The sequence below is a fragment of the Temnothorax curvispinosus genome, unplaced genomic scaffold, assembly GCF_003070985.1.
Source record: "Temnothorax curvispinosus isolate PA1 unplaced genomic scaffold, ASM307098v1 QBEX01001170.1, whole genome shotgun sequence".
Lineage (NCBI taxonomy): Eukaryota > Metazoa > Arthropoda > Insecta > Hymenoptera > Formicidae > Temnothorax > Temnothorax curvispinosus.
In genome coordinates, this window is record NW_020210950.1 from 55,283 (window position 1) to 81,198 (window position 25,916).

The 25,916-nt window shown below is 37.9% G+C and overlaps 2 protein-coding genes across 5 annotated transcripts in view; one reads left to right on the top strand and one right to left on the bottom strand.

Annotated features, from left to right (window-relative positions):
- The window catches only part of LOC112460530, a 130,294-nt gene that overhangs the window by 37,706 nt on the left and 66,672 nt on the right, over positions 1–25,916 (bottom strand). For all 3 annotated transcript variants that reach the window (XM_025025268.1, XM_025025260.1, XM_025025251.1), the window contains one exon: positions 14,934–15,065. In XM_025025268.1, coding sequence (XP_024881036.1) covers positions 14,934–15,065 — 132 coding nt within the window. The remainder of the gene's footprint in view (positions 1–14,933; positions 15,066–25,916) is intronic.
- Positions 593–25,916, top strand: part of LOC112460518 — a 29,228-nt gene continuing 3,904 nt past the window's right edge. Inside the window, exons 1-2 of one of the 2 annotated variants that reach the window (XM_025025238.1) lie at positions 593–647; positions 16,022–16,112. In XM_025025238.1, coding sequence (XP_024881006.1) covers positions 634–647; positions 16,022–16,112 — 105 coding nt within the window. In that variant the 5' untranslated portion in view covers positions 593–633. The remainder of the gene's footprint in view (positions 648–16,021; positions 16,113–25,916) is intronic. The other variant, XM_025025229.1, reaches the window with a different exon arrangement.

The following is a 25,916-nucleotide window of genomic DNA, read 5'->3' on the forward strand; positions in this document are numbered from 1 at the left end:
AATTTCGTGCTGCATTATCATACATTTAGATTATCTCGCACGATTCGGCAAGAAAATGTAAGTTTCAAGGTAATATGGAAACAAATAAGAAACGCAAGTGAGTGCCTAAAATTAGATCCTAGAATAAAAAAATATATTCTCACGTAGTATTATTAAAGTTTGAAGATAGGTACACAGAGCATGATAATAATATACGATAACGACGTCATTTTTCGATAAAAAAAAAAACTAACGATAGATAAGATTGTCTGATATTTTCCAGCAAGAAATATATTAAATTTATATATTCTGTTTGTTTATTAAATTTATTCTTAAATTCATCCCAGAATGCATTTTACTTATATCGCTCGTAATATAATTTTATTTGCTATGTAATAATATTACGTAACAAATAACAAATAATAAAGTAAAACAAAAAGTAATTTTCAAGTCTGTTGCTTTTTTACACATACAATTACAATGAACACCATACCAGTACTCGTGACATCAAACCGCTATCTCATATTGTTGCTCTTAACTATACGTTCTAATGAACGGTAGGCAGTGACTGCATTATAACAAGCACTAGCGTTATGATAGCGCCAGTCGTGTTCTCGTTCCTAGGGTGATAACTTCTGAGAGCGTAGCGTTTTCATGTCACCTCGTCAGTAAGTCGACACCACCATCGTAACAGTGTTATCTGATCTAAAATTGCTTAACTAACCGAGCGTTTGCGATATCTTCGATACTCCGAGATTACGAAACTGGCTTCTGAGATGTTTCTAGAATACATTATCCTATCCCATAAACTTCCTAGTCCGCTTAGTAAAGTTTAAATCTTCCGATCGCACCGAATACCAAAGCAAATGCGAGGATACTTATGAAATAACAATATAGGCGTATATAAAGATTGTCGGTTAATTTATCGCCCGATCTGTAAACATTCATTTGTACGTAACACCACATTACTGTACATACTTATTAACAATAATCGACTAATAAAAATTAATGGTGGCTAATTATGCAAAGATATTAAATAATATAATGTGATAATAAATTCCTACAAGAATATCTACAAAAATATAAATGTTTACATAGCACTATATCAAAATGTTGTCATGTTATTAAAATTATATAGTTTAAGAAATAATAAAGTAGATAAAAGCACCCCTTGCAGAAACGAAATCCTCTCATTTATAACAAATTTTTAATTTAAAAAATAATTTTTATGTTGCAATATCAATACGCGTATTGCGTCAGGTATAATAAGATTTAACATTGATTGAAGATGATAAAAAACCGCAGAGAGAGAGAGAGAGAGAGAGAGAGAGAGAGAAATTTAAAATCCTAACGCGTAGCATATATGAAAAGTATCATCTTTAAAACATCATAATTGTTAGGATATAATATAAAGCCTTATTACAAAATATATGAGCCTTATTATAATATACCAATGAATTCAAAATTAAGTAAACGAGTAGACGAGAAAATGCCTCAGGATCCCGTCATGCGTGAAGGATAACTGGTTTTATTCCTGGTACACCGGCAATATTTCAGAAAGCCGAGACTGATCCATTCTGAAGTACAGTCAGTCTCGAAAAACGAAGATTATAGCGAGAAAGTTTGATTAATCCGTATAATGATACCAAGAAGACGAAGAACATGACATGACAGCAAATAAAACAAGCGAGATAAATTAATGTCAAGTAGCTGAGTATTCTACATTAAGAGAGTTGCGCTCGCCAATATTTATACACACATTATACATTCTCAACGGAGTTTGATGAATGAAAATAAAAACGGAGATTCTGCCGTATATATACTGTATAATATTTATACAAAAGTAAAAACGCGAAGATAAATAAGAATATATTACATACCCGCTTTTCACCTCCGATCGTAATGAATATCTTAGATTCCGATTTACATCGCCATCGATTGATCGACGAACAACGTTAATGCGAGGGCCATAAATACGTCCGCGGCGGCTGAGGCTTTCAAAGTCAGTCAAACTCAGTTACTTAAATTAGATCCGGACGTCCTTTACCCAACGGCAGACCAATAAAATCTTCCATTACCGCATAACAGCGCGTCAACGTGAAATGAACGCGCGCGCGCGACCGCGCGCTTAACTTCTGGGTTCTCCAGGGAAGGGCACGATGGCAGACAGAGAGGCGGTCGGGGCAAAAAGGGATAAGTCGGGTGTAGGATGGTGGATGCAGAATCCGGAGGCAATATTTCACGGTACTTCCTACGACGCGTCTACCGCTTCCAGCTCTCTCTCGCTCCTCGCTCGCCTTCAACGTCCCTCTCCACCTTTCGCTCCCGTTCTCTAAGTTGACGATAAATTCGCTTGGCGTCTAAACGGTATTTCAGGAGCGTGAGTTTTCCGTCATCCATCCATTGACTCGTCTTAACGTAAAGATTAGATAGCACCAAATATTATAAAAGCGACCTCGCCATTAGAGCGAGGAGAAATTTCTCTTTTTCTTATCTTCATGCATGCCTATATTTCTACGACGGCACATTGCGATGATAATAGTGCGACTGGTTGTCTGTTTTACTTCGTTCGTATTTATCTATATGTCTATTTGCATAATACAAAGAACTTTGATGGTATAAGTCAAACATCCCCGCTTCTCTTGCTATCTCTTTATTTTTTATATTATATTAGCATAATGCTATCATTTTATGCGAAAGATACAACGCGATATGTAACCTGGAAAGGATCCATTATACAAAAAGGGTCTATACGAGCAAAAGTTACTTGTATACACATTTCCCTCTAAAAGTTGCGAGGAACCGCTTCACTCAGAAAATACATAACGCGATTCAAAATGCGCCTTCCCGAAGATTCCACAAGTGGTAGCTACAAGTTTCGCACAGAAACTTTTATCATGAAAATAAGCGTTACCTTTCATCCAGAATACATCTCTTTCAAAATACAAATTTTACAAAAAATATTAATCACTCTTTTTTCTCCCTTTCTAAATCCTTTTCTCCTAATTCTCTCTCTAATCCTTTAATCCTAATTTTTCTCGTGAAGTAAGATTGATCGTCCGGCGAGCGCAGTGCTGAAAAGAAAAATAATAACGTAAGACGAAACTCATACAGGCCAAAGAGGTCATTCCAGGCACAAAAGTATAGGAAGACATTTACAAATGATCTCCGTACTAATCTCGGCGCTTAACAGGCATAACAAGTTCCTCTCGAGTCTGCAACAACTTGTTAACAATCGCCCGCGGGCTGTAGCGAGTGGCGTGTGACGCCCGGGACGCCGTCCTGCATTACGCAAATGAGGCATAAACTCTGGCGCTCAATGGAGATTATTAATAACAAGTAAATCACTTAGTGGCTTCTCACGTAGGAGGACGCATTTGCATGTTGCGGAGAGTCGAACGGAGTCTGCAATCTGCATTTCGCATCCAAGGCGAGAGAAACATAGAAGAGCCGACGCGACGTCGCGGCGTCGAGGAGGCTGAGGCTTGAGCATTTGATGCGTGCGCAGATAGAAATGTAACGAGATGACTTTAGATGTGGAACAATACGCGAATATTCGAATAAATCAAGGAGGAATGTGGATAACGAAGTGGATATAGGAGAAAGAATTTGCGGATTAAATCGGAGAACAATTAGATTCGCCGACGCGGCGCTCTCGCGAGAAGCTTAATTCGGTGGAATTTAATATATTCGCGCGCGAGCCCGACTGAGACGCAAAATTAATGAAGTAACGTAGGTGAAACGCAATAAAGAATGAAAATCGAATGAGAATCGTGATTAATGTCGGAACGTTTTTCACCCGTGGCGATTAAATGCACTTCTTGCTCGCGTTAATAATTATCGCCACGTTCATTAAATCTGGCGTAATTACTTCTGACAGACTCCAACCATTGTAATCGCGTTTTGATATTGTATAGTTATAACAAGCATAACTTTGAGATACAGTAAATAATTAAATTTTCAAGCTTCTTACATTTTATTGCGCAATTAACAACGCGTATGAAAAAAAGATTATTCTCATGGAATTAGAATTGAAATAAATATCATGCAATATATATCGAGATTCAATTTCCTTCCGCGCATTCGGTTCATTATGTCACTTTTGTTCGTCAATGCATTTTCACTAATACATAATTAATATTTTCAAAGGAAAACATGACTCAGCCATAAGCTAATATATCTTCATCGGAAACAAATTTTCGTGTGTGTGTGTGTGTTTCTGTTTTACACATTGCCAAAATATTTTGCACAAATAGCACGTCGTAATGTGGAAGTTCTTGGGGGACGCGGGGTTTGTAACGATCAGAAAGGACAAGATAATTAGATACCATCGTAAAATTGCTTTGTTAAACATTAAAGTACATTCACTCGAGTCAGCACGTTAATTTTATGTAGAAAGATTATCTCGCAAAATGACTTTACTCTCGACGTAAAAGGCTACTGAATTTCGACGTTCGAGATTTTGTCGAGAATTGGCTAAAGACGTTATAATTTTAAACATTAAGCATGAAAGAAACGGATGTGCTTTTAGTTAATCCCTCATTCAAAAGATGGAAAGATAATTATGCAAATCCGAGATACTTGTCGATTTTATAAAAATAAGTAAAACTTCCTCATCCAATCAGTTAATTTTGAAGATTTTGCAACTTATCTTTTCACTTTAAAATCTAAAGAGCATTAAACGCAATTACATTTATTACAACACTTTTGTGAACAAGTTTCATTCGTACGGTAATGGATTAAAATTGACTTAACTATCTAGGATTAAATTATTCAACCTTAGCAAATTAATAAGATAAAAATGTATCTTAGACGGATTCGAAATTACTCGTGTTGAATCGGCACGAATTTCGCGAAAATGCTGAACTGCATCCCGCAGGCAACTGCGCGAAACTAACGGCAACAATCGCGGTATTCAGTTAACGATCTTACAACAGCACCGGGTTGTGCCTTGAATCTCAAATGGACAGCCACGCGCGAGCCAGTGCTAATACTACTACCAGCAAAGGTATTCAATGCTAACGATCCTGTCACCAGACGAAGGGTTTCCGGTTCCGCAATACTCCGGCGACATTAGAGATGGGGGCACGTTTCAACGGGCGAACTGGTATGCTCCATTTAGAGCGCTTGAATGTGGCTTGTCATTACGCGCAAATTTCGATAACAAAGTTATAATGTAAAGGAGGTTCGAAAATTCTCAAACTTTTTTCCTTTACTTACCGCTAGACTAGGTTGCTTATTCTCTAACTTTCGCGAAGTAAAACTCCAATTACAGTTACAACGTTTCAAGGAGAACGAACGAAAACCAAGTTGATTTAACCGAATGTATTCAACGATGAGGTATAATAGTACGGGCAGAGTAGCGAGATGATCGTGGTTTGAGGAGTGAGACACGATGGGAAATGTCGCGAATAAAAATACGAAAAGAAAATAGTCGTATCGTTGAACATCGTTATCCCCGTTGAATGAATATGCGGTAATGCATGGCAAATTACGCCGAGTTTGTAACTTTCCCGGTAAACCACAGCATTTCAGAGCATATCGAAATATCGCGATGTACATGTTAATCAAGCCATCGGAAGAGTTATACGTATGTATGTATACGTAATCAATAAAACATCCCTGTCTCCAAAAGCGTTACTGATGACATATCGTGCTATCCAGTAGAATCTGCATAATTTTTTCAAAAAATGATGAAAATGCCTAATAGATAACGATACAAGTATTTTCTGCAGTTCTAATTCCATTGTTATTCAAAAAAAATGATTAATTCTTTCATGGCAACTTTCTCAAAATATGGTAGAATATCATTGTGCTAGAATAGGCATATCGAAAAAAAAGAAAAACGTGAAAAAACTTCATATTTTTTTTCAAGAGAAAGACTGCGAACATTGAGCAACAGATTAAACAACAAGCAAAAAAGATAATAACATATGTAGTATTTCCGGCAAATGATAGGTATTACGATAGAAGTAAAGAGGCAAAAAAATTTGCAACGTAATTGTCGCATAAACGGGTATATAGGGAAATATCATCAAAATTTAACCGTTTCAGCAGAAATCATAATTTCCATTGCGCTAAAAACATAGGCGTGTATGAAGCAAAAAAAAAAATTGACAACTCGGCCATTAAGATCCGTGTGAAGCACCCATAATGCATTTCCAAGAAGAGATATATACACAAATCGCGGATTTTAAAGCGTCGAAATGGAAATCCAAACGTTTTACTCGAAAGATCATATTAATGCATCCACCATTGCGGCAGGAGTGCAATTACTTCCCCCGACTACAGCGTCTAAAATAAAGCCTCGCTCGTGAAACAATAAGGATGATTCCGCAATGATAATTAATGGAGTCGCGGGCGAGAAACAAAAGTTCGTATTATAGGGCTAGGGTCGCATATGTGGCCCTATATAATTTACTATATACATATATATATATATATATATATATATATATATATATATATAGAAATCAGCACTGCAGATAATACGCAGAATGCAAAGACACAATCGTGCCGTAAAATAGAAACAAAAAGAAATAAATGACCTAATGTCTATAATATTTAGTATATTTATTTATATTGTTATTTCGTTATTTTTCAAGAAGAAATCAAATCCTTTTTATTCGGAATATATCAGAAACAGAATTGCGCAACTGTGTAGACTTCCATTTAACTTTCTAACACGTTATAACGGCGCGTGAAACACTTAAAACAGTTTCAATAATTAAGCGCTCATTAAATTTCCCTTTGATAAAATAAAATATTGTAAATTAAAGAACGTTGCCCTATTCTCAATCCTTAGTATAATAATACAACATAATATTTACTAGATTTTTATATTTTACATTGTTATCGATGTTGAGAGATTTTTAAATTCGCAAGAGAAAACACTGCATGGAATAAATATTTTAATCAGAACCTTCGACAATTATCATAATGTATAGGTATCTGTACTGTGACATATATTCGATTTTGTTCCAGCACAATATACATATATGATGATGAATATTCTATCACATCGTGAGAAAATTGATAAACACATATTTCATTTGCCGAAATTCTATTATTTTAATACAAATGTAGGATATCTCGCAACCACTGGATAATGTTTTAATAGCGTGTTCTAGCCATTATAAATTAGAGCTGAGAATTCAAACACGGAAATGTCGAGGTCGTAATAATTTCCGAGTTACAAGCAATTAAAGTTGGTCGATGCTGTCGCATAAAACTCACGCATTCTGATTCATAATTACAATTACACGCATACCGATCTATCATTGATTTTTCTAGCTCAAATAATATATGGATCCTAATTGTCCAGTTGATTTAGTTTTTTGGTATGCGTAATACCTATATCTGCTACATGGAGAGTGTAATCTCTGTGAAAAGATTACACTATATATAAACTATGTATACATGTATGCATACATATGTAACGCATCAACAGATAAATACATTTGTTTCGGGATTAAATATATCTATTAATGTTAATCTATTTCGATTCATTTTGAGGCAATAAATCTGAAACATTATGTTTATTTATATTATTGTTACATCATTAACTCTATACAATCATAAATCTGCATACAGTTTATGTACATATATGTGATATAAATACAATTTTAACAGATTCATTACCTCAGATTAAAGTAAAACATAATTTATCACTCACTGATACCCGTAGTTGTAATACCAACTACGTTGAATTGTAAAATACAAATAGATATGTCTAAATTATAGCGGAGTGCCCAAAATAATTAATATTTCAAGAAATAATTGCTTCATACATCAAATAATCACGAACGATTAATTCTGCAAACAATAGACAAAATAATGAATAATAAATTATTCACTTCACGGCTGCTTCGCTGCCATTCGATACCTCCCAGATCTCCTCCTCGTTGCAAATGCACAACATATTCATTCGTGAAAACATCGATATAATTACATGCAAATTAATCAAGAGAATATGATAACCGAGAATAACTGACGCGACACTCTTGACATTAATCGCTCATTTTTTACACATATTGAAGAATAATGCGAGAAAAATAAAATCATGCAAAACGCTTGCTGCTTTCTAAAACTGACTGAACTGGACTGGCTACATCCCCAGATATTTGGCTCATATACTTCAAAATTGCCAATCTCGTATTCTATTCATGAGAATTTTGTTCGGTACCGTACGATATAATGCCATGAATAACGTCAAATCATTAATGGTTAATTAAAAAGTAATAAACTGTCGCGAGAAACATATACAATCGAAATTTAGTGCAAGCTTAATGCGTTTTAAATGCATAAATTCTGCGAATATACGAAATATTATTAAGAAACGGTCGATACATCACGCTTTAACGTTATTTCAATCATATATGATCCAGCAATTTGTGCATTATCACGCAATCCTGATCCGAAAATGGTAGGCAAATTATATTTAAATTGGCGCGAGAAATTGAAAGCGCGACACGAAATATATTTAGAATTCGAGCATCGTTAAAGCGATAATTATAGCCTACCAAATTCGTAACGAAACGGCGACTGATAATTCCTATTACTATAATCTGCTGCTTCGAACAAATGAATCACATGAGATATTTGCTTTGATACTGTCGTCTCGATATACACGTACGAGTCGTTAATCGCGTTAGCTACATAATTAATAGTCTGCACTGACATTTGCGAATTGTAATAGTCATAGGGAACAATCGCGTTTCAAGAGATAATACGATGGCACACGATGCTATCTATTCGAGCATCGTCGTACGAATGATAGCGCGGCGACGGCAATCTTGCGTATACATAGTGCGTGTAAACACAACATATGCCGCAACGCCAAGACCTCGTGTCAATTAACTTGTTTCTGACATCGTCTCGAAATATTTGATGTAAAATAAACCGAATGGTCAATTTCTCGAAACGCGACTGTAACTTACAAAACTTAATATTCTGATGTCATTTTATTTCCGTATTAAATGAACAAATTACACAAAATATCTACTACTTCGTGAACAGCTCGTTGCCTCGTCATAGGACTCTCGATAATGAAATTAACAATAAGTAATAAGTAAAAGGTGAACTTTGAGATAGGTACATTTCAATTTTATGCAAAGTGTATAAACCCATTATAATCACTCCTTCTAATTTTAATTTTTAGTTTGTTATTCTTTAATTTTACTCCGTTAATTATTTTAATTGATTCATTTGTTATTTTATCCTTGACCTTATATCGTCGTTTAATTTCTGTGTTGATTTTTGTGTTGACTTTTCAGCATTAATGGATTTGTTAGAGTGCACTTAAAAAATCAAAAAACAAACTTAGTTAAACAATAAAAGTTGAGTGCGGCACGTACTTTTAAAAATTTGTACGTTTATTCGTCTAATCGTTCTCTTGCTGTGTTACAATAAATGCTTCTGTCTAACAGGTCGTTTATCCAGAAAAAGTTGCAATTTTTTTGGATTATTCCAAATATTTAGTGATTTAAAGAATAATCAGGTTATCGTACTATCACATTAATTATTACATTTGTAATATCGCATTAAAGTAATACTTTTAAAACAACCTCCTTGATAACGATGCATTTATACATATTGATAAATGTTGTCTCAATTTGCGTGTATCGCATGTAATAATGATACGGGTTTAAAACCTATTAAAATAATATTAAATTTTAACGTTATTATATTTTAAAGCGAAAAGTTATTCGCGGACGTTATTCCGCCGACGCATATCGCCCTCTCAGCAAGAAAATTAAAGCAATAACGATGTCTTTAGTTTTCACGCTGATAGCGAAATATCTCGGTAGAATACACGCCGACGTTTCCTCAAGTAATAGAACGTTCTATCTTGTGTCTAAGAAAACTGGGGATTTACTTGGTAAAACGCGGAATACAGAGCAGACCGTAACAGCATGAGAGAGGAAAGGAAATTGCGCATTCGACCGCGAATATAATATTCGTAACGTTCGCCGCTCGAAAGTTTAAAAGAAACCAAGTCATCTTGGTATCATCTTATTCAGAAAAGAAAACAGAGCTCGTCGCCCTTAGCGGTCGGCGAACCACTCAATGAATTAGAAATATCATGCTGATGCTCTTACTCCCGGTCCTCCCGGTTCTCCATGAATAGAAATAACTTTAACGCGATTCCCTTGGACTTTCCGCGCCTCCAAAGAGCAACTCCGGGACACCTCTCGATCTCACTTCTCCTGCCACCGCGTTTCTCGCGGTGTGGACTGCAGAACTTCCCTTTTCCCTGTCAATCGATCGTCGAAGAAACAATAGTATGACTTTCAATAAGTATGTATCTAAAATTAAATTACATGACAAAAATGGAATTATTCAGAAGAAAAACGAAGAAGTAGATGCACGTGGCAAAAATGATAATTGAATTACACGTGGGATGAGAAGCAAATTAAAAAAGTCAAATCGTGCGACTTGCGAGCAGTATGTCCTATGTTAACGTAACGCGTTGGAGAATATTTACGTTTAGAAAATATGCAAAAGATTAGCAGCTTTACAGATTTGTCGCGTTCTATTTTTCATCAAAGATTTTACGTTTTGGGAAAGCGACGAGAGACAATTCAACGCACCGCCGATTCGTTCGTCATCCGCAGACAGTATCACACATTCACATTCTGCATCGTTGCAATGGCGATTAAGCGCTCGCGGGATGCACGGATGAATATCGTGCAGCCCGTGTCGGTTCCGTACACGCGCGTGTTACCTGTTGGACACGTTTTGTACACGTTGCGCACTTGCACAGCACTTCGCGTATTGCGATAAACGCGCACAGAACGCAGAGTCGCGATTCACGCGCGTGAGTCCAAGTACCATATATTATATATATAATGCAAACCACGCGGATGCGTTGGACATAACGACACAAAGCACATAGCAAGTTGACAAATTTCGGTTATCTCAACCGCTCAAGCCATCGCTAGCCATCATAGTATTTTGCAATAGCCATCGTTTCCAATGCATTTCAAATTTACTGTCCGGACACTTAATTCTTCCTGTTCAGCGAACGATTACGAGAACGTGTATTACAACCCACTGATCACGCTTGACACTCTTTTTGAAAGTTAATCGGGAAATCGGTCGAAAGATTTGAGTAGCACGATTTTCCAGAGGTGAAACGCGACAATAACTCTCGAAAAAGGCGATGCTGAATAAAATCACAAGTAGAGATTTCAACACTGTATCGAAAGATATATCTAAGAACATAAGATCCAAATTGTAACTGTAAGATCGTAAATTGTAATTCCCATGAATTCGAAATGTAGAAAAGAAAAACGCGAATGAGGAAAGGAGAAGATCGAAAACCGTTTTCCTTTCCTCGATCTCAAGTGGAGTCAGTCCCGGTTAATTTTAGAAAACTCTCAACTTGATTCCGATTTGCCAGTAAACAAACGGCAAATGACAGAACGAAGCACGAATAAAGAAGTGCGAGAGCAAAAAGTCCTTTTCCGATTAAGATTGGAAGCGTGACAGACGAAGTTGTCCATCAATAGTACTGTACGCATCGTATCCGTTTCGAGTTTCGCGGCCGGTAGCCACGGGATTATACGTCATAAAGGCAGCGTCAAGTACATAACGAAGTTACAACGCGCTACGAAACTCGAAATTAGTTTCGGGAGCTTGCAGCTCGACGTCACTCAAATTGACAGAGAGTATCCGATGGCGTGTGTAACAATTCCGCGGATATACATCTCGCAATTTTCCACGCGACTCGACGGAAATAAAGAATCGAGGAAATAAAATTTTTTTTTATCTTATTCTGCAGTTTCGCAATTCTATTTTTTTTTTTTTGTAATATTTGTCATTCACGGCGTTCAAAATAACCGATTCACCGGATTGATTCGCGGGCCAACAGTTGAATATCGTTATCCATTTAGGTACTGCAGATATCTAAAGAAAAGATTGTGCCCGCCACTATTTGCACCACGATTACATGCTGCCTGCGGCAAATCAAAGTAAACGAAGTAACGCGATCGAATAAATGTTACCTCGTTAAATCGAGGCGATCGCTAAGCCGTTTTAGTCGTACCTGGCAATAACGATGGTGCAGCTGCAGTCGCTGCACTTGTAATTTAATTTTGTCGGAAGATACGCGATTTTTAATTGCATCCAAACAATTCGTCGGCAAAGGACAATCACCAAACGTCTCTTTTTTCGCTGTTTTTATATATATTTCCTTAATAATTTCGTTGTTTTTATAGATTTCCTTCAGAAAAACTTAATTAAAAAGCTTTGAGAATTGTAATTAAGTATAGAGATTTCAAATACAATTTTAGAAAACTGGACTATGAAGCCTAAGCAAAATATACGCTTTAAATCGCACAACGTCTCTTAATAAAAGTTACTTTTATTGAATCCATTTTCGATATAAAAAGCACAGCGACCATTTCCTGAAAGCTACCTTTTCGTTGGAATAAAATCGACACGACTCTTCGCACGTCCATGCGGAATTTCGCGCTCAAGTCGCGTTTCCTTTGATCAATTCGCTCGAGCGGCGCTCGAGAGATTTCCGGTCGAGTTTAAATTCGCGAGTGTCCGTATTCGCTACGAGGAGATGGCTCGAGTGGCCCCCGAATGCACACCAAGTGCACTTCACCCATCGGCAGCCATTCGCACCCCAAGCCGCGCCAAAAAACTTTTCCAGGCTTGCGAACTCCTGGATAGCGAGAGAGAGGGAGGGGAGAGGGGCGGGAAAGAGAGAGAGAGAGAGAGAGAGAGAGAGAGAGAGAGATAACTCAAACATTCTTCGAAATTGCGACTGGCAATACTCGAGTCGATTTTCTTCCCCACGAAAATTCAAAAATCATCACGTATTCTGCTCGAAATTCGTCTGATACCCTGGAATATAGAAAACGCGTATGACGAGAATAAAAACATGCGGGAAGCTCAGTTGCGCTTACAAAACTTATTTTTTCCACACAACATGTCATGAATCTTTAGAATCAAACGGATATCCTATTTTTGCGCTAACGTTTTATATTATACCTATTTATATACACATATTAAAAGCGTTGATAAAAAAAGACTAGCAGAAAAACAAGTTGACTATAAAGATAATAAAAAATCTCTTTGTTGAACATTTACTTTAAATTTTCTCAAAGCTAATTTGACTTTCAAATATTATTAATTTCAATTTTAAAAAAAGCAAAGTTTGATGTAAAAAATAATCTTTCGGAAGAAGTGAATTTATTTAGAAGACGACGGCACTCGGTAAGCAAAACACTTTGAATGACTTTTACTAAATAAAGCGTTGAGAAGCTCTCAATTTAATTATGTTCGACTAGTCGAGTGGGAAATAACAACGTCCGGAGATCGCGGTATGACATATTATAATAGTTGAACAGAACCAGATGAACGTTAATCTTCCGGCTAATTTCGCCGCGTGCGGGCGGCAACTTAGTCATGTCGCATCCGTCACTTGATAGCCCCGGTAGGATAGTAGGTATATATAATCTTGACGCCATTGTATCAAAAGCTGATAGAACACAAGTCGCGGACAGGGTATATCCGGCTTATATCGACTGGTAACACGCCAGCCGCGACGTTGGTAACGCAAATGAATGCGTTGGCGTTCGCATAGTTCCAGATGCATGGCGACTAATCTCCGATGCGGAAGCCGCCGGGCAGCCGGAAGCTCAGAACAAAATAGTCGACACGCCACATGTGACGGACGCGACGAAAATGGAAGGGATGGATTTTGGCAGGCGTGCGAATCGATTTGACACGCGAGTGAATTATCGAACGACAACACGGCTATCATCGACATCGTTTCCAAACGCGGACAAAAGCTAGCTGTTAGTTATGAAAGTTAGTTTGGCCGAATCAGATTTTTCGAGATTTTTCGAGAATGCGGGATGACACAGTGAAGGCAGAGAAAGAGAAATATTGGCTGCAAGAAGAATCGAGAGGAATAAATCGCCGGCGCTATAGTGACGTTTTATCCCGCGCAACAATGGCACGAGAAATCTTCGAAGAGCGACGCGCGCCAGTTCCAATAAATAATGATGGGCCGAGACCGTGGTCCCTTTCTCTTCCCTCTCGTGAGAAAGAACTTTTAGGCGTGCCGGTATTTCGCGAAACGATTCCAAGCTTTTCAATTCAACGATGCGCCGGCCGTTTCCAATTAAATCCAATTCAATTAAATCGGTTTTGACGTTTTTCGCATCGCTTTTCTGCAGAAGTTTCAGGAACGAAAGATCAAAGAGGAAAAAAAGTATTTTTTTTTAAATGCGTTGTAAATAAGGATTATGCAATGATTGAATGTCCATAAAAAGCAAACTCTGTAAGAGCACGAACTCTGTAAGAATTGCTATTTACTTATAGATGTTAATCATAACATGATTGAAATGTAGATAAATGATTTTAATTATTAAGATGAAGTCGAGTTTTCACTTTTTGCTACAACAAACGTAACTGAAATCTTATCGACAAGACAGAGTAACACAACATACATATTTTCCTTTCAGATACATATATGTATCTGAATAAAATTAATAAAAAATATTAGCTATGTTAAAACGATTTTATCTGCAATTTATGTTAAAAGGGAAATCGGGGAATAATTAGCAATTACCATAAATCAACTGATAAACGATGAAAAACAATCGGCGTTATCATCGCCGTAACGATCGTAATAATTCAAAAACGATTCAGATTACGAATCTCCTTGTAAAATTCTGATAATGTGATGCATATGATCCGCACCACTCGACTTTCATCGTCGATCATCATAAGATACCAGGAAATTTTCGACTATCTCGATTCGCATGCTTATTTAATCACTAACGTGTACTTTGATAATTGCTGTTTGATCTAATCGATTGATAACTGCTGTTCGAGAATCGATCTTCGACCGATATAACTATAAAGATGCGTCACGATGCTTATTATTTCGAGCGCAAGAAAATTTAAGTGCAGCAAACAAAATGACTTACCTAGCAGCGCTTGGAAGAGTCTGCTCTTGAAGATCCGTATAACGCGCTCGATGGCTAATCGCAACTGCTTGTCTTGCGGTCTCGTCAGCTTGGCATGGTAATCCTCGAGAAGCTCCAGAGCTCGGTGAGCTTCTAAACATAAAGAAAAGATAAATGTATAATAGATTAGAGAGAATCGATAAACTAGTTTCTGTTAAGAATAGACATACAAATATGGTTTCGTCGCCATTCATCAAATTTCATCAACTGAACCGCGTATCTTCATTTCATTGTTTATCGAGCATTTCGCCGCCGCTTCGTCATTAGCTATTTCCTTCATTATCGCTACCCTGCTATTTGTATCGCTAATTGATTAACCATATTTGCGAAGCATTACAAATCCGATGTAATTGAATGTAATTTGATGCAATCTGTACCTCCCTCCAAAGCCCTCGTTTTCACACGTTTCATTAATTAAACATCTGTCAGTGCGCATTAATTAGTAGAGTGTGTATTATCGATATTACACTTTCCACGCGTCTAACTCAGTGCTTTTAAATTATTGTAACCAGAAATTTCGATATGAAATTCGAAGGTTTGCGACCCGCGAGCGATGATCCGAGAAATTGAAAATAAGATTAGATAACGTATGAAAGAGCGAGAGAAAATAAAAGTATTTATTTTGCGTGAGCAAAAAGAATTAAAATAACACGTAATAAAATCGCATTAATGATTCAAATCGCTTTGGATAAATAAATAAATAATAAGTCTCGTTTATATAACATTTACATACAAAGCATTATCTAAGTATTTCAAAATAGTTAAAAAAATATAAAGTATAATGATGTCAGTGCTTCGCTAAGAGTAGGTATATTACATAATTTTTTAAATTAAACGTGGCGTGCATTTAATGTATAATGTCCAATCTTCTAAATAAAAATTCTTTAACTCGATATTACTTATTTTTGACGTGTATAACGATATTGGAAAACGGTGGCACCGATATTGCATCTAGTAAGCGAAAATTTCTCAGCTACGCGCCATATATATCTTTCCCACGCACGAAGATCGTATTCAACTTATTTTCGCCATTTTCCTTTTCCTACTAGCCATCATAAACACCGCCCCCTTCACCCCTTCGCCGATGTGAGAGTACGAAGCCATTTGGAGGGTGAAACGACTCGAGAATCTCGTGCAATGGTGAGTGCAAGTCAAGAACAAATAACGGCAATTGCATCAGTTTCATGGCAACGCCACCAATGCAACAGCTTCTTTGCTCTACCGATCTCTACCCTTTCCTCTCTGCGAATGTGGAAAGTGCTCTCATTGCGCACGTACGACTATGTCGTTGATATATTTGCATAGATGCCGACAAGACTGAAGATAATATGAATAATTCAATAAATTATTAAGTCAATAATTATTGTAACCAAAAATAAACTCGCAAAAAAACTCTTAAAAAAACAAATTGAACAAGTTACCATAAAGCAACCGTGATATGCATTAATTATAAACTTTATTTTCTTAACGTTAAAAAAAATAAGACCTATACTTTTCACGCGGATATTGGAGAAGTATTCGACTTTTATTCATTAAATGCAAACTTTGCAATGTCGGAATTATCCGTAGTGTATTCAATTAACCAAAAGTAAAAAGAATTAATTAAAAAAATAGATAAAAAAAGAAATTAATAAAGATCTATGAGAGAAATTATAGAAAGTGGAATTGTGATAACAGGAAATCATCTGGAATAAATTTATGGAGAACAATTGCGAACCGCAGATAGTAAAAATAGTAATGATCTCATCGTCTGTACAATTAGCACTATCATATTGATCGCCTGCACACTTGTTGATTCGCGTTATCATTCGTAAGAACCATCGGGATTCCCACAGGATGAATTTTATATCTATCGGACGATTCAAACCCTTTTTCGCTCCCGAAACAGATATTCCGTCAAACAAGAAAGATCGCAAACAGGTGGATGATAATACTTTACTTTCTCACGATTTTCTACTTTGTTCCCATTTTATGATTCACTATGAGCATATCAAACTCTGTCAACATTAGAAAGATATTAGAAATATCTCTATCATAAAAGCGATGAAAGAGAATGAGGGGAAGGAGAGAAAGAGAGAGAGAGAGAAAGAAGCTGGCCTTATGGGATAATACATAAGTACAATATCGAGTTGTTTTACTTCGTGCGATCTTACTAAAACTCGTAAAACTCACGTAAAATTTTCCCCGGAAAAATATACAACTTTAACATCAAATTTACTAATTCACCAAAATTGTTTTATAACAAAATGCAATTAATGCGCACGATATAAAATATAACAATATAATATAAAAAGAAACATCAAATTTTACTATCACACGCGTGTTATGTTGCTTATTCAATCGCAACGATTGTTTCATTCCTATAGGAACTCTTTCTTGCTTTATACATTTGTAAAGATTCGCATCAATATAACACCTAAAATATAGTCAAGCATTTTTCCGCATAATTCTTAAAGCATATCACATGCAAAAAATCCGTGCAACTGGATATCGATTCGTGCTTTTTTACTTTAATAAAAACTGTTTTTCCACAAATTTCAATATTCACATCCACGAGCAAATGAGAAAAGCGCGCCAAAAATGTGCCATTTAATAAAATCATCTGATGTTATGATCCGCGCGCAAAATGGAGAGAAAGCAAAAGGCGATGCGACTCGTGTTCAATCAGCGATATTACGAAAAAGTGTCATTGATGCAATGCTGCTGCGAAAAATTCACCGTTCCAATGAGAGAGAGATGAAAGATCGAGACAGACGTCCGGTCTCATCTGTGCATGCTTCCGCGTGCGAGAGTGCAGAAATGAAGATTGGATGAAGCGCGCGGGAGGGACAGAAGAACGAAAGGAAGGGAAATTTCTCAGTGCCGCTAATAACATGGCAATGAGCACGTCATCCACCTTCAAGGGACACTGAAACTATGCCAAGTATGGCCGTTTATCCGAACTTTATGGTTCATCTGGCTGCACGTCGCGCTTCGTGAATTATAACGCCGTATCTCCTTTACGAGACGCGACGCTGCGCGCTCGATTTTCACGAACACGAGGCGAACGAACGAGCTCGTCACGGTCGTGAGGGGGCCATGTTCGCCAAGCTCCTTATGGTCCCCACGGTTCCGGGACTTGTATCAACGTTCGTCGAGTTGATCTCGTTACGTCGCACTTTTCGGGAAACAAGCATGACATGGAAGACGTATCAATAACTGTAATTATTACACTTGTACATTGGACACTAAATATTATTCTGTAAACTTTTCTTGCGAGAAAATAACGAACAGAATCATTAAACACACATCAGTAATTTTAAAGACTGAATCAATGATACGAGACATCGTATATAAATGACAAAATAAATGACATGTATCTCTCGTTCTGAAACGATATATCTGAAACTTTTTAATGTTTATGACCTAAATGAGACTATAATTGACTGTGTACATGAATTTTATGTAGACGCCGATAATTATAACCCATGTTTAATCTAGTTTACGTTTCTGTTCAAAGTTTGATCTAAGGCAATGGGTGTCAGAAGAGCGACATACTATTATTTTCGTCTTTCATTACGTGGGCCGCTGACATAGCTCGCACGCAATAATTAAAGGAAGTCCCTCTCTGCGTTCGTCTAATTAAAGCGCGGTAATTATTGAAGTGAATTACGAGCAGTCTCCTCTCCGTTTCGTAACGATGCAGGACAAGTCGACGAAATCGCAACAATTATTTCGTTCGTAACAGTTACGTAAAGGCAAATATTACGAGGAAACATCGAATTTACACGGTATCTTGCAACTTAAGTACGGGTCCCAATGAGCGCAGAATTTTTTTATAGAACTGATACGCACATATGTATGTAGGTCGATGCATTTACATATGAACGTCAACAAACTCTTCAACGCAATTTTATATGGCAGTAAATTCAGAATTCATCATTCTGGCAGGAAAAACGAACTATCGACAAACTGTCAAGCAAGAGCGTGGGCTAGAAATCTCGGCTACATACAATGCACCTGATGCACACGTGTAGAACCCGTTGAGATCCCGCAAACAATTTCGATCGCGCTTATAATTTACATGATAACGTCACGTTCACGTAAACGCGGATCCTAACTGGCCATAATATACGATTTTTTTCTGAACAGCGTAAGAAATAAAGTGCTTATAAAAAGAACAGTTGTTTTTTACAAAACAAAATTGAGATATCGTAACATGCAAAAATTCTGTATCTTTAAAAAAAACAATTGAACTTTGTGATAAATTTCTTTTGCAGAGTTATTGTACTACTGCAAGAGTTATTGTACTACTTGCGTTCAGCAATAAATGTTAAAATGTACAAAACATTCGCCGTGTCAATCAAGTATATGTAAATGGGGAAAGACGGTCATCTATCACTCACATTTATAAAACCATATATAAAGACAAATGGAACGATTGTCACGGCAAAACTGGTGAAAAATGAGCCATGAAACATGCCCGCCGCGTGTAGTATATTACCTCGTACACGCAGAATGTCAGAAAAGGGACAAATGCTTTGTTAGTAGTACATTCCTGAAGCGCAGGGACGCACAAAATTGTGAGACAAAAAAATATAGCAGACTGGATTGTTTACAAGTTACCGGACCAAATTAAAGCTCACTGTATAAAAATAACACTTGAACGATGTAGGACACGCAGCAAGGGAGCCGAAGTAAACGCAGGTCTACAAAATCCGTACGCACTTATTATTGGTTACAAAATAATTTCATGGTAAGAGGTTAAATTCTCGCGAATCTAATTCGACTGATCAACAATCATGTACTAACCGATTTTGCGCAAAAACATTTAATTCGTGATGCCATACTCGTCGTGATATCTAGTGCGCGTAGGGTAAACAAGCAGGCCACGGAATACGAATTTTCCGAATTTGCGGCCCGCAAGGATATCGGCTTGTACCTGCAGAATTATGTAAATTCCGAGTAATTGGATTCTCTACCCTTTCTCCCCTTCGCCGCTTTGTGCGTGCCATGTTTGCAGGGATACGCACATACGTTATCTCTGAACTCAATGAAAAAAAAAACGAAAAAGGTCGATGTTTCATTAACGAAACGCAAATTAATCCATATCGTTAACCTTTATCGAAGGTTTTATTCCAAAAAATTTGCTTAGTTTTAAAGGTGTGAATTTATCCGCTGATATGAAATCATGCGAAATGTTAGAGATACAAAAGATTTTATTAAAATTTTGATAAAATAATTTACTAGATCAATGCAAAAAATAGTACTCAATTCTAATGGCAGTGTGCGAATAAATAATGTTCAATTTGAGCTTTATTTTAACAATATTTAATATAAAATTCATTTAGTTACATTAAATTAAAAGGACATTTAATGTTTATGTAAATTCTTGGTTCGTTGCGTACGATTCGGTTAGATCTGCGATCCTTCCTTCTGCTATTACTAGAAAACATGAGTCGAGTATGCGGCCGGCATGCAAACCGCGAGATCCGCTATTTTACAATCGACAGGCCGCATGCCGGCAAGAGGGAGGGCATATCAGAAGCACCGAATTACCATTTAGTCTAGTTATCTCTAATTACCAGCGGCGATGTGGAACAATGCGCGTCCGTGTAATATTAAGGGACGGACCAGATAGTCGGCGCGTAACTCGACGTATTCAAAGTAGTTGAATAATTGCACGGATTCACGATTCACCTCGCGCGAAACACAGAATAGTGATTCGATTTATCTTCGAGGGGCAGAAGGTACACTTGCAACAATTAGGAAACGGAATGGATATGAAACGAATCATTATAAAGCATGTAACGTTCCATCACATGAATCACGCGGACACTCGAGAGAAAATCATCAGTAACAACATCCAACAATCGCGGAATTCACAAATGAAATAAAGAACATGAAATCCCTGCAAGAAAAAAAAAGAAGATGAAAATAATGCGTGGTAAGAACATTGCAGAAAATATAACAATAGCTTACGTAATATGAGAAATAATGTCACAATATTTCTTGTAGATAATTTTTATTTCTTTTATATTCGTGAATTAAAGTTTGCACTTTTAATATTCGTGAGACTGTCGAAAAAAGTTGACGTTTCCTATATAGCTTTATGCTCCGCACCGTCGCATACATGTAATCGCATTTTCTCTGCACTTCCCTGTATATGCGTTGACAAGCGCGTCTTAAAGGAAACTTTGCTACAGTTGCATATATGCAGCGAGATAATAGGTACAACAATTCGGGAACGTCAGAGACACTTTTATTGAAATCGGAAAGTGTTCGACATATATGAAGAAAAAGCAGAGTGTATATCACTTTGATCAAGATAAAATCCAAATGGCAAAAGGTAATACACTTCGCGTTATATTGAAATTAAAAAAAAAAAACAAAGGCACGCGCGTATTCTCTTGGACCACTATTCGACATTCTCCTTAATTAAAAATGTCATCAAATAATCGACTCGCAAAGGTCGCGCTTAGATCATCGAGACTGTACATGCAGGGCAAATAAACAGAAAATAAGCAACTTATTCTTTCCGTCTTGTCGGTGGCACTGGAAGAATGGTTGTGCGAAGAGAGAGGATCGTATCGTACATATGTAGCAGACAGTGGATGGGAGCTGGCAGATGCAAAGGCACTCGACGAGAAAGCGAAGCGGAACGTGAAGAATAAACTGGTTGGACGATACAGCATAATGTGCAGTTGACGAGGGAAAAATGCAACGGTTTTCTATGACCGCTCGAATTGCACTTCGCGCTAGTGAGGAAATTAAGGAACAGAAAGTAATCGTAAATCAATTACTACTTAACGATCCACTTATTTGTCACTACTTGCAGCTAGTGTGTTTTTAGTACAATCTAGTACTGATGAGCATTGCAATTCACTTGTGCAGTTATATAGTTACCGGGTCAAAATTTAATAATATCTCGTATGGATTAAGAATAGGAAAGCTTGTTGCGAATAATTAAATCATTTAGTTCTCTTTTTTTTTCTCTCAGAATATGCGCCCACTTCCAACTATTTTATCTTATTCTTAATCGCGCTATTGTCAACCGAGAGGAGAGAACGACTTCCTATAAGGCAGATTTGCTGGCAGATGCAAAGATACTTTTCTCGAGAGAGAGGAAGCCAACGCGGAGAGTAAATCGGTCACCAACGAGCAGAGAGAGAAAGAGAGAAGGGATAAAGTGGGCGGAGTGGAAGCAGCTGGAAAAGTTGACTCGACGTCGCGAATCCTTTTTCCTTGCGCCTCGACTATGAGAAAATGTGAAACTCCTTCCGCGTTCTGGAGAAACAACTGTCTTTCGTTCTCCCTCAACCTTTCTCTTTCTCTCTTTCTGAGACCATGCTCGCTACTCTTATTCTCTCCGATCCCATACTATATTAAACGCTCCTTTCTTTCTCTTCTTTTTTCTCTAATGGTTATTGCTATCATATATTTTCTATTATTTATCAGCAATTAGCAGATACCGCAAAGTCGAGAAACGGGTGTCTCATTCCAAAACTAAAATTGTTCGTTTATGAGAAATTAATGTTATCGATATTCGATATGTTTCTTAATATATTTTACGGTTCAAAATGACAGCTCGTGCATTGAGTTCACATATTTTCGACTAGACTCCTTCAAGTTAAAGCGCTAAACGCAAATTAAAGCTGATAAATATAAGCTGCTTTAAATGAAATTAATAACCGTGATACGCAGAACTGCTATATTAATTCACGTAGCAATCTATATATAACCCCAGATCCGATGGGGTCGAGGCAACTTGCGGAAGAACGTCCGTCAGTTGTAGGATTAATCACGGCCACGTGTCAAGCGGCGATGTAAGCGATGGACAATAAAGTAGAAAATCGTGAGCGAGCGGGGTTCAAAAGCCGACAGTACAACAAACAGCGCCGATTTAATCCGCGTTCTGCGCACGACGGTTAAAATGGACCACCGCCCAGCCAGCCAGCTAGCCAGCCAGCCAGCCAGCCAGCCAGCCAACGGTCGTCCGAACCAACCGTAGCGTAAAACCGCGATAATCTCGATGGTCATTTGCCTCCACTCTCTCGCTCGCGAATTTTTCCGCCCTGAGGAATCTTTGTCGGCTTATCCATATACATCCAATTCAAACGTGCCATCGCTTCCCTCTATTAACTTCCCTCTATTCCCTCTATTAACTTGGACGCGCAAAATATTACTTCGCATTACTTCGACACAAAGATAGCACGGTTTGACATCGGGCTCGTGTATAAAAGAATAAAAGGAAATGTCTAGAAAATGAGAGGGCTGCTCGTGTGAGCGGAACAAATCCTGGAAAATTAGTGCGCACACAATTCTGCCGGGTTATTCATGGTTCGGAGTCGCGAGAAGGTAAAAAATCACCAGGCAATCCTTTCGCGAGTGTCACTGACGCCACGGCGCTACAGTATCAATTTCCCGTTCTGCTCTTCGACGTCGTCGCCCGCGCGTAAATCGTCGCGCAGCAGCGGCACGACGGAATATTAAATCTCGCTACTTTAATTGTTGTTACCCGATTCGTCGTTGCCGATTCGACAAATCACAGGCCGCGGATAAATCACAGCGATACGCCAGTTAGAAACGTGTAATCTCTCGTTCCTTTTTTATTGGTTCCGAATTCTTTTTCTCTTTTTTTTTTTTTTTGCTTTTTTTCAAAAAAGCTGGCTCTGCGTTGAGTCGGTTGGACAGCAGAGGCGAGAAAAAATAAAATTGACAGTGCGTTTTTCGCGCATAGTGAAATTTTCTTGAAATTGCAACAACCAATTGCCGGAAAAAAACGCTGTCAATATTGTTCCGAGCAAATAGAAAGTAGATAAATAAGCAGGTAAATCAGGACCTGAAATTATTATCTGTTTGATTTGCTCGCAGCATGATAACGTGGCAATATCCTCCGATAACCGCGCTTTCCGTCACTCGTGTGTTGACATATGCAAGGTACATCGAAACGAAGTAGACAAGTAATAAATATACCAAGAATATCTTCCTGCTAAATTGACGTAAACATCGGTTGAAGCTATGAGTTCAGGAGCGGCCAGACCAACGCGATTTGATAATAACGTTAATGGCATGTCGCGTTGGTAACGCGCCGATCGATAAAGCTTTTCTTCGAAAGGCAGCCGACAAAAAGCGAGTTTCACCGGGAGATGCAGCGGATGTGCTTTACCCTTTGTTTATTCGACAAGCACTCCACGGCATTTACGTGTACAACCCTCAACCAGGCGCAGCCCAGCGCCGCGTTTAACCGCTTTATTATGCAAAATCTTTCGTTATCTCTCCCTCCCTTTTTTTCCTATATCCAAGTTCGGCCTCGCGTTACGCTCGCTTCCTTCCGTCCGCAGCGCGCGATGATCGCCCTTAACGTTACGCTAATCCCGCTGATACCCCGGAAATACACGCGGAAATGTATGTTTCGCTTAAATGTAACTTCCCGTAGGAAACTCCTCGCGAGCACCGAGTTGACTTCCCGAATTAATTATCCCACTTTCGTCGTCCGCAAGCTTCGTACCAGCGACAGACGGAAAAGGCCGACATTTGAAGCTGTAGAAATAATTGCAGTGGCCTTCCATGAAAATTCGAAACTCCACCCGACTGAAACCAACTGTTTAAGCGTCTCTCTGCCGCGACTGTTACAACGCGAGTGTAAACTCTTACATATCAAGAACCACGATCGACACTTGGCTTATCTCTTTGAAATTTACTCGAAGGAGCCGGCGCAAAGGAAAATTATTGTAGTGGTAATTTCTAATGCTTGCCTAACAATAAAGTCCCTTTGTATTGCGTCGCAACGTTTCACCCGCTCGTCGACTCGATTAGCAAAGGTACTTACGATATCGTTCGAGGTAGAGAACAGTAGGAAGATAACAGCACATGCCGTTATCCCCGTGTACGTGGGTATACATGTCTGCTAATTAACAGTTGATCCTCCGGCGGTGCGATTGTGTGGCAATACTGTATTCCCGGATCTCCATCGGCCCAACTGGTGCCAGATGGTGAAAGATTTCACTTGTCACTTTGAGCAGGCGGAGCACATTTCTCGCGACGACTTCCGGTCGATCGGGAAAAGTTTTCAACGTCTTCAATGGCAAAAAAATCAGCAATACGTAGAAAGAATAAGCACGCGGCACGTACTCGTGAAACTTTCACGAGTTTTTCGCTGATCGGGTCAACGATCAATTTTTTCCAACGAGAAATCTTAGTAAATGGTCTTTGAAATATCGTTAATTCGATGTGGTCTCTTGATGTTCATAAACTTTGACACTTTATAAAACGTTCGAGTTACCTTTCCGTAAATGTACATCTCAGATTATCACCGTTGTGTAGAATTTAACGTAACGTGGATTTTAAATGCTTAAAAATACTGTCAGTTTTACATAAAGAACGTTGTTTTTAGTTTTATAATTTTATTTTATTCTGGCTATTTCAATATTAGATGATAAATCAGTTCCCAATTGCGCGATGGACCAAGCAAATTATTTTATTTTCAAGGAAACAACGACGGTACACATATAACGCAATATCGTGATACGCAACAGACGTAAAATCCGCCGTTGAAAAAATTCGGTGAAATTCGCACGGGATGTTAAGTCTGCTCAAAGCTTCGAATTCATGCAGAATAACGCTGAATAACATTTGGCGAAAACGATTTCATCTAAATTATCTGCCAAAAGTATCCCCCATACATCAATGGTAGCGGTTACGCAAATTTTCATGATTTGCCGGACTTTACTTGCCCAAATTAGAAATAAACTCAATTAAAAATAAATGAAGAAAAACGAGATAAAATTGAAATGCAAAAATGTCTCGAATTGTTTGCCGTTTGTGTTCAACCAGATGCGTGTCAAACGATCGCGTAGAGCAAAAGTAACTGTTTGTCGGCGACGGTAAAAGACCGATTATGCAACAGCGAGCCGGAAATGCTTGCAGTCAAGTGCACACACGTCGAGCGTCACACGTGATGCG